General features: G+C 36.0%; 2 protein-coding genes across 2 annotated transcripts; one reads left to right on the forward strand and one right to left on the reverse strand.

Annotated features, from left to right (window-relative positions):
- Positions 1 to 524: 524 nt before the first annotated feature.
- LOC148999685 (uncharacterized) lies at positions 525 to 1,265 on the reverse strand. The gene has a single exon (XM_089140359.1). It carries the CDS (start codon positions 1,263 to 1,265, stop codon positions 525 to 527), a length of 741 nt encoding a protein of 246 aa, XP_088996485.1.
- Positions 1,266 to 3,211: 1,946 nt separating this feature from the next.
- Positions 3,212 to 4,417, forward strand: LOC148999686 (uncharacterized). The gene has a single exon (XM_089140360.1). The coding sequence runs from the start codon at positions 3,212 to 3,214 to the stop codon at positions 4,415 to 4,417; it is 1,206 nt and encodes a 401-aa protein (XP_088996486.1).
- Positions 4,418 to 10,619: the final 6,202 nt, after the last annotated feature.

Consider the following 10,619-nt stretch of genomic DNA (forward strand, 5'->3'; position numbering starts at 1 on the left):
CTTTAATTGTTTATTTCTTTTTATTCAAGCAAATGTAATATCTAGTTTTCATGAATGCAAGTTCTGAATTTCATTCAAGTACAAGGTTTCTTTTGGATTTGTCTTTCTCTAGTTCTAGCAATTACTAGAGCATGTAAGAAACCATTTACTCCCAAAATATCAAGCAGCTAGAAAATGTATCATCATTTCATTTTTCTAGACGAATCATCATCATTCCATGGGTCACATAGATACACCGCAGCCATTTCTCCTAGCCCTAAGTACTGGCACAGGGTCCTTTCAGAGCATGCAACTCAAAAAGTAGGATATCCCATCATCAAACCCTATGTCCTATGAGACCTTAAACTTGGTTTGATCTAAACCCCATTCTTTTGTAACGATACTTCAAAATTATAGTTCATAATACAAAGAACTTGTCAAGAGCCACCCAATATGTATATGAAATATATGAAAATTTGTAATTGAAGGATTTGGACAATTTTTTTTGGAAAAAGGTAGTTGTGTATTAGAAAGAAAAGAAAAAGTTACAATCTGAAATAAGTCTTTCCTTCAGCGTCATCTTTTATAATACGAGACAACGCTTTAGGTAAAGAATGAGGAGAGAACGAAATTTCATGTACAGATGGGTAAAGCCCAACCAAAAAATCTGCTCCAGCATTAAGCTCACGGACAACATGATGAAGCCCATATTGGCATAACCGTCTCAATGAGTCTCGGATGTCACAGACATCCTCTGTTGCATACCATGGTATGGTAAACCGACCTAAAATCATCGCAATAGCACTCGATGAATCAGAGAGAATTTGGACTCTCTGGATAGAATGTTCCAAAGCTAGTACTAGTCCTCGACGAATGGCCGTGAGCTCCATGCAAAGAACATTTGTTTCCAGACATCTACCAGCAACAACGAAGATAACTTCACCCATCTCATTTCTCGCAAGAATCCCATATCCTCCTTGATTCCCCATGACAGAGCCGTCACAATTGAGAGAAACCCATTCTGCAGGTGGTTTATTCCAAGTTAGAGCATGTGGTCTTGAAATCCTATATTGCACCTTGATCTTCCAACGATGAAACAAAGACCGATTGCGATCATTATCTATGACTGGAATTTCTGTCCCAAGGAATCTCAACCTCGTATCATAAATAATACGGTTTAAAACATCAGTGTGAGTCTCCGACTTCCCCTGAAAAATGCGATTATTCCTCTCTATCCAAAGACGATAGAGAAAGCAACAAAAACTGAACCGAAATAGTTTACCCATCAAATCCTGGTTGTTGAAATGAGAAGCTGCCCGGTCAACTCTTCGCCCCCGGCTAGATCTATCACTTGGCTTAAAACCATGTAATCGAAGAATCGAATTCCAGATCTGCTTTGAATATACGCAGCAAAAAAATAACTTGGTAGTTTTTCAATTGCCTCCAGTATGTCAAACTTATTATTCAAACAAAGATAAATTGAAAATCATTTTGTCAAAATATAACTAAATACATAGAGTAATGAGAGACAATAGCCACAAACATTCTGATTTTTCATACAGATTTTATATGAGTATTTTTTATCATCAATCATGCTTAATGTATTTCTAAATAAAAAATGAAAACTTTTAAATACTCCAAGGCAATTGGCAAAAAGCATAGACACAGCCAAAAATATATCAAATTGGCACAGACACCCTAAAATATCTTTTAAATTTTCACAATGGTACATTCCGTTCGCAAAATCCGTTAAGTCGTGGTTAGATAATTTCATAATTCTTATCTTTACCTTACTATTTTTTAACTTTACAACGTTGCCCCTAAAAATATTTGAATCATAAATTAAAATATCTCTTCCTTCAATAAATCATTCTTCTTCCTCAATTCTATATTTCTTTATTATAAGATAAGATATATAACAATACAACTAAAAATATATTCATCATTTTCTTTAACTTATTACGGTTCTAATGGAAAAGGGGGTGATTGCCAATTTGGCATAGTTTTTGGGTATCTATATTTTTCACAAATTATTTTGGGATGTCCCTAAATTTTTTCCAATAAAAAATCATGCATGATGTATTAACAAATTAGTTTTAGATCATTATGAAAAATAAAAAAGAAATGAAGTATTCTTAAAATGCCTCACGTGATTAGCATTTTTAAGTAGTTATAAATCACTAAGAAAAAATAAAAAAGAAATGAAGTATACTTAAAATGCCTCATGATTAACATTTTTAATAAATATCATAATTTTAAACATTTCTTTGTATTTACTTAATCCACTTGTTCTCACTACTTCACACTATATAGTCCAAAGTATTATTTGCTTCTATAATACATTTAAGAACCATACAACTAATAGTCCTTTATTGGTATTAATTGGGTTTGGTTTATTTCGCTGAGAGCTGATCCAACCTAATTTTGACAAATTCGACCAAATGTCCAAACTCTATAGATAAGAGTATTATGTGATCTACTAGCAAATTGGACATGAATACAAAAACTAGTTAATTACCATATTATTTTTTTTGTAGAAATTAATTACCATGCCATATATGTGAGATATATCATTCCCTCCTCCGTTTGATATTTTTGTTATACCCTCATATATGGTTAACGTAAAAATTTACTAGCACATATGAATGAGGTAAAAGTCTCAACCTCATCCTCATATATGGTTAATTTGCTTTCTTTTTTTTTGGGGGGGGGGGGTTCTTTTAAGGCCAACTTACTAACATTTTGGCTACATCCTATATAATATACTTATTTTTTATAGTCCTTAAAATCAAAAGAAACTGACTATCAAAAAAAAATCAAAGAGAAATGATTACCCAAAAAGAAAAAATCAAATGGTACTGGAGGCTAAGTATGGAATGATTTGGTTATTCTCTCTTTTAGTTTTACTCTTTTCTCTTTTTTTCTTTTACTCCCCAAAGATTCAGTTATCCTCTCACAACTAAAGGAAGGTTTATCAGGTGATTCAAGTCCTTTTTCTTGAACAAAAGTAATACTTATATAAAGGCTTCCAGGTGAAAAACCCATCGGATGGTTCAACCCAATGTGACGGAAGATAGTATGAAATGAATTCTATATATTTAATATAGGATATACAAGTATTTATAAAGACAAGAGAAGAGACTAGAACAACACACGTGAGCAAGACTTCTTCTAGCTTGCTTTTTCTTTCTTTCTTTCTTTACAGTTTCTTGCTTTTTCTTGACGGTTCGCCATGTCTTCTGCACCTGCCTCTATCCTGTCTCTAAACGTTCAATCTATTCTACCATTAAAACTTTCTAACACGAATTATCTCCTATGGCGCGCTCAATTCTTTCCCCTATTGCGAGGTCATAACTTGTTTGGTTATGTTAATGGAAGTTTTCCTCGGCTGGTTGTGTCTTCATCGGTTTCTGATGGTTCTGCTCACGGTAATGATGGATCTGCTCTTGGTGATGCATCTTCAAGACCTTCAAATGTTTCTACATCATCATCTGTTTCTTCCTCATTTGACTCTGCTGTGGATCTTTGGAATCGTCAGGATCAACTGGTCCTCAGCTGGTTAATTTCTTCTCTTACCGAGACAACACTTCCTCACATTGTCTCTGCAAGAACCTCTCATGAGGCTTGGCAGACTTTACATCGGGTCTTTGCTCCATCTTCCCGCTCCCATATAATGGATCTTAAAGAACGAATTTATCATGTTCACATGGGAACTTCTTCTGTCTCTGAATTTATTCTGTTGGTTCGAACTATCGCTGATTCTCTTGCAGCTGCTAATAATCTTGTTGATGATGAAGATCTCGTATTGGCTGTACTCAGGGGTCTTAATGAATCATACAATGATTTTGGTACTTCGGTTCGGGTTCGCGCTGATCCTATTACCTTTGAGACTCTGTCGAGTCTTCTTCTTAATCATGAAAGTCATCTTCGGCATAGCTCTGTTGTGGCAGCAAGTTCAGTTTTATCTGCTAATGTTGCTGTTCAAGATCGTGTTTTTGATTCTCAATCTCGTGGATCTATCTCTCCCTTCTCTCAGGGATCTGCTAATGTTGCTCGTCATACTGGATCCATTCTTGGTCGGCCACCATCTTACTCTGCTGATCGTCCTCCATCTGTGAATAATTTCGGTAATCGGCGTGGTTATAATCGGCGTGGAAATCGTAACCATTACTTTGGATCTCGTAATTTTCGGTCTACCAATCGGAATTCCTCTTCAGGACATGCTTCCGGCACTCCTTTTCTTCAAGAACCTCGAGTGGTATGTCAATTATGTCATCTGGAGGGTCATACTTGTGGCCAGTGCCCTCAGCGTTTCAATCACGCATTTGTTGGTAATGGATTTTGTTCCTCTGTTCTTTCTGGCTCCTTCAATGTTTCTTCTACTACATGGCTCATCGATTCTGGCTTTGATACCATGACAGAAGATAGTATGAAATGAATTCTATATATTTAATATAGGATATACAAGTATTTATAAAGACAAGAGAAGAGACTAGAACAACACACGTGAGCAAGACTTCTTCTAGAAGTAACATACGTGGACTATTCTCTAACACAATGAACAGTTGACATATACGAATCAAACCAAAATGTTTTGCATCGTTTGTTCCAAACCATTAGCACATGGAGGTCAGAGCACGGGCTCCCGGAAAAATCATTCTTTCCGGTGAGCACGATGTAGTCCATGGATCTACTGCTATTGCAGCTTCCATTGATCTTTACACTCAAGTTACTCTGCAGAAATTGAGTGATTCAGGTAAGATAGTTGAACTTAAATCCTTTCTTATCTCCTAATCGTTTGTTATCTTGGCATCTTATCTGAGAAGAGTTCCAAGTGCTTATCTATCATATTCGAATCATTCCACATTACTCCTTGGATCTCTTGTTTTTGTTCTTGTTCTTTTCCTTCTGATTTTTAATTTGGTAAATTAATTGATCCACCTCTCTGCATTTCGTTTCTCCACTAATGCATTGGGTCCGTCACTCTGAAAGTGTAGGGTTAATGTATCTCACATGGGTTTCTCTTAAACTGAAAGAAGGCTTGTCTCTATATGAGTCTCATAGAATGCATAGTAAACAGAGAACCAAGCAATTCCAAAGCAAGCTTTTATGGCCTGCCTTAAAACTGTTGAATCGTTTTGCTGATATCCTAAGCAAGTTGCAATTTTGAATGGATAGAATAAAGGTTTTTAATGTTTGATGTTCTGAGATATTTGATGATCCATCTCCCTTGATGTTCTATGTTGTTCAATGTATAACAAACTTTGCACTCATTTAATCTTGGTTGGATTTTTTGAATATGGGGAGACTTTTCCATCTTTCTTTATGGCAGAGGGCCAACGCTTACTAAGACTTCAGCTCAAGGAAATTGAATTAAAATTTGTTGTTAGTAAGGTCCGGTAGTTTAAAAAATTATACCCTGCACAAAAATTTTTAAACTCTGTTAAAGAATATTCACCTCCTCTATCACTTCTAAGTCGTTTAATTTTTAAATTTAACTGGTTTTCAAATCTATTAAAATTTTTGAATTTTTCAAATGCTTCGCTTTTTTATTTCAACAAACAAATATGACAATATCTAGAGAAATCGTCTATTAAAGTAATTAAATACTTTTGATCTCCTCGAGTTGTGAAATTCTTAAAATCACAAAGATCATAATATATTAATTCTAAAAGTTGTGTGTTTCTAAAAACCTGACGAAAATGTTTTTTAGTAATTTTTTTTGCCCACACTTTACATTTGTTAAAGCTATTAGATGTATCTAATAGTATGTTATAAGTTTTGAAAAACTAGATCATTTACATATCCTAATCTACAATACAATATTTTAGGATCAATTAAGTTTGAACTAGTATGATTTATTGTTTCATTTTCTAAACTTAGTCTATACATACCATTAATTAGATAAGTACGACCAAAATAGTGAGAATTAACAGATAAAGTCACACAACCACTAAAAGAAAATACACATGCCAGCATTGCATAAAAGGCTAAATGAAATTTTATTCTTTTATAAATTATGAACTATTTTAACATTTTTTTAAAGTTAGTCTTTTACTTGAAAATAAAATCAGATTTGTAGTTCATCTCTAGGTTATCATGGCTGATGCTCCATTTGCAAATGTTACAATCTCTAAAACCTCAATGTTGTCAGTCAGATTACTATGTCAATAATTTTTCAAATTTTGATTTTTTCAGAAACTCACCAGAAAATAAAAATAAAAAAACGCTTCATGATGGCTGATTATGTATATAGTAAAAATTTATAAACCAAATCCTTCTCAAGTAGCAAACCTTGATCTTTCCAAATCTCCACGTAGAGGAGAAGAGAGGATAAGAAAGAACAACTCTGTGGATTTAAAAATATAAATTTGAAAATAAAAAACCCTCATGATGTAAATTAGAAAATCTCTATTTATACACAGCTAATTCATTTCTTGTTCCTTTAGTCATATTTCTAGGACCTATAATCATATTGTAGATTACCTAGCTCACAAAGCAGTCTTTGGCAAGGGAGACTGTGTGAGATATTTCCAATCCTTGGTTGCAGAACATGCGTATTGTAACATCGGCTTTACTTATTTTATGAATTAAAAAGAAAAATCTTAATTAAAATGTATTTTTTTAAGTAGATTTATTTGTTTTATTATTGTCACATTTTTAGTTGGTTATTTTTGGCCTCTTAAGCCAAACTTTATGGTTTACTAATAAATGGTGTATTCACGAACTTATCATCTTTATGTGTTCTTCTTATCTATTAAAGATATAAAGAGATATAATTAAAGTATACCATTTAAAAAAAAAATTGCGTTACATATTTGATCCAATGGGTTGGTTGAATGGTAAAGATCCTTGTTTCTCAGTGGAGAGGTCTTGAATTTTTGAGCGACGTTCACGTAAGCTTGATGATCTCTTATGATCTCTGACAAATTAATCTTTAAGTTTTCGTTGATGATCTCTTATGATCTCTGACAAATTAATCTTTAAGTTTTCGTTGATGATCTCTTATGATCTCTGACAAATTAATCTTTAAGTTTTTCCTCTTACGATCTCTTACGAAGCTTCTTTATTTTTGAATTACTAAAGGATGGAGAAGGATAACAAAACTGAAGGCATCAGTTGGGCATACAAAGGAAAAAGTCTCATTTAAACAGCATCAGTTTCCGACTACCGCCCAGAACGGTCTTCGCGCCTAAAGAAGTTCTGGCAGCAGAAAATCACGGCCAAGAAGGTTCTCCGTCGACATCAACAGAAATTCCGGCTGAGCAATTTTATGACGGTACATTCTACAGTTCTTGATTTCCGTTTTATATCTTTTCAACTAAATGCTTGTCTTAAAATACAATAACCTGTAGCTAAGAGATAAGGCATGCAAGCCACGGAAGATTAGCGGGCCTACCATAAGTTGTAGCAGTGTCGCCACTTTATATAATTTATCAAAAGCAGGAAAAAATGGTTCATATTGACAGGAGATATCTAAACTCGAATTCAAAAAGACAAAAAGCAATTAATTGAAGGGATCATGAACCTCCAATTTTCACTTCATTTCATTGAGACTAAACAGTAGGGATGGCAAGGAGTGGGAATTGAAGCCTTGCCCTTGGTTCCAGTGGTACAGTTACGGTTTTGCATTTATTACGTTAAGTTCATTTTCCCCATTCCACCCTGTCACAGCTTGTGGGTTTCTGCTAGTCTTGCCTATAGGTGAGGTTCATCATTCATGCATGTTTGTCAGGGTTAGATTCAGTTATATTTTTGTGGTATCTTGCGGTATTGTTGGTGTTTTGAACTTCCTTGTTGCCATCACTCTTCTGTGGTGGACTGTGCTGGCTCTATTTTAAAACTAGTAAGCAGGCCTAAGAATGCTCCTTTCTGGGTCACACTTGACCCAGTAGTACAGAATCCTGGTTTGCATTATATTTCCAGCTAAGGATTTACATCATTGACCAACCCATCTCAGATTTTGTGTCTTGTGAGTGTTGGTGGCGTAGGGTGTGATTTAATAAGCCTTTAAGACACTAAACTGATGTTAGTTTTGACTTGTCCATTTTGCAGCCAAGAGATGTTCAATAAATGGCAAGCCCAATGATGGTGGGGAGAGAACTAAGACCGAATCATGGGGCTCTAGGTGGCAGTGCAAAGCAGTTCGATTCTTGCAACTGAAAGCTCTCCCATGTGGCCATGTACACTCTACTTAATCTTCTGTTATCTATCAAATTTTTTCATTCTTCTTTTCTTTCTTGGGCTGCAGCACTGGTGACCGAGGAGAGTGACACAGTTTTTTACATTTATCCCTTTTATAACCTCAATACTTCTGCAATACTTCCTTATACAAGGCAGAGGTTTCTGAGAGTTAATTCTCTCTCTTTCTCACAATCTGTTGTAAATATGTTTAAAATTTTATATAAATATTTTATTTATTTTAATTGTGTCTTTTATCTATGGTTTTATTTAGTCCCACATCAGGTGGAGAGGATCTGATTATATGGTTTTTATATAGTAAGAGCCCAGGTATTATTAATTTACTTGATACCCTATAGTGACCCTGCCATGATTAAAAGAGCCCAGGTATTATATCTATATATATATATAACTATATGATTTGGGACTTGGGACTTGGGTCGTGGGCTTGATCCGGAAGGCCCAGTTTGTCATGGGCCCTATTCTGGAAAGTCCACTCTCGGGTGAATACGTGGAGATGCCATTTGAGTGGCACTCTCCCGTATGGAGGTCGCTGAAGGTACCTTGAAGAGAGTTGAGCTGAAAGGTACCCTCACAACCTACCCTCACCCACAACCTTGGGGCCTATATAAACTCCATTCGTGCCACGACAAAACCTCCCTTTTCTCTCTCCCGATACATAGGGAACATAACCCGATTATACCTTGAGTAAACCCCGGGTGCAACCAAAGGTTTGGGCGATCTTGGGTGAAGACACTTTTAGAACCCGTATTGCACAATTCGGGGTGTCTAAATACCCAAAGAAAGTATTTCATGTACGTTTCAGCCTAAAGAAGTCCGTGATTACAACAGATCGGTGTGCATGCAGATCCTCGGACGTCAACAACAAGTTTAAGGTATTTAGTATTTTCACTATGGCTACGACAACAGAAGTAGTCAACACAACTGTGGAAAAGAGACCAACATGAAGGACTCGCAAACGAAGTACACATGAGAAAGTCAACGAGAACAAGACTCCTCTTCCATCTCGCAAGTTTCACAACCACCAACCGGAAAGTCGATTTTGACAAAATCGAGCAGCCAAAGGTGAGAACTTTAAACGTTGAAGCAAATGCATATTTGCACTTATGGAAGCTGGGATAGCATTTGAGTGAACCCCAACCGATAAGTCGGGTGATCCTACCTCGATCGAAAAGGATCGAATGGTTCAGCAGATTTCAAATGTAAGAATCGCATTCTAAGTGCGTTGTCAAATGAGTTATACAATGTGTATAGCTCTTTTCAATTTGCTTATGAAATCGGGAGGCATTAGTCAAGAAGTATACTCTGAGGATACCGGTAACTAAGGTTTGTAGTTGAAACCCCGGAGTTTACGATGGTCGATGGGATTAGCATCTCGACCAAGTAAACAAGTATCAAGTGTTGGTGGGGAATCGGCAAAAGAGAATATCATTACAGATGCCTTTGTGATGCCGATACATAAGCTCCTTCCTCTTGGAGTGCCTTTAAGGTCTCAATGAAACAGAAGAGGAAGGACTGGGCCTGATGTTGTGGTTCGGATCAGAATAGAAGAAAGGAACCACTAGGAACGAATCTAGTAGTTCCAATAAGCCTAAGGCCAACCCGGTAGAGAACCAAAAAGGAAATTTAATAAGTCTCTAAAACCCAATTAAGATTCTACCCAAAAAAAAGAAGAGAGCATGCCAAGTGTGGCAAACCCGGGCATTGCGGTAAAGAAGAAAGGAGGATCAGAGAAAGCAAGGGCTAATCGATTGACTCGAGATCTACATTGCAATGATAAGGGGCTTTGTAGTTGAAAAGTCAACATCCCGGGTGATAGATACAGTGCTACCAGCACATTTGTGGAGATAGGAGCTCTTTTCCAAGTATTCGATGTCCCGACAAGATCTTCATGGGAAATTCTCAACCAGCCAATGTAATGGAAAAGGACAAATCACCGAAGTCGACCACTGGAAAAATTCCGAGGTTGGAGAATGTTCTCTATGTACTAGATATAAGGGAAATCGATCTGGTCCGCTCCCGAATAAAGCCGGGTTCAAACCGCCTGAAGCGGACAAAGCGCTTCTCTTGAAAAATGATGTATTTATTGGAAAAGGTTATCTAAATGATGGCCTCTTTGTATTGAGTATTACCGAATTAATAAATACTTCGATTCCGCTATGTTTTAGATTCTTTGATTTATGGCATGGTAGACTAGGTCACAAGAGTGCACCTATATATCTCAATTATGTAAGTTGAGCATTATACATAGTGTTAAACCACCACCGACTAAATGTCAAATTTGTGTTGAGGCTAAATTTACAAAGAAACCTCATAAGTCGTGGATAGGAAAACGAATTTGCTAGAACTAGTGCATAGTGATTTATGTGATTTCAAATCACAAGAATCAAGAGGTGGTAATAAGTATGTTATCACCTTTATAGATGACATTCTAGATA

Source organism: Hakea prostrata, chromosome 11 (assembly GCF_041222555.1).
Source record: "Hakea prostrata isolate BN-2017 chromosome 11, UWA_Hpros_2, whole genome shotgun sequence".
Lineage (NCBI taxonomy): Eukaryota > Viridiplantae > Streptophyta > Magnoliopsida > Proteales > Proteaceae > Hakea > Hakea prostrata.

Bases quoted from the DNA above. Each gene is read 5' to 3' on its own strand.
- LOC148999685 (XM_089140359.1), bottom strand. From the start codon at position 1,265: ATGGGTAAACTATTTCGGTTCAGTTTTTGTTGCTTTCTCTATCGTCTT.
- LOC148999686 (XM_089140360.1), top strand. From the start codon at position 3,212: ATGTCTTCTGCACCTGCCTCTATCCTGTCTCTAAACGTTCAATCTATT.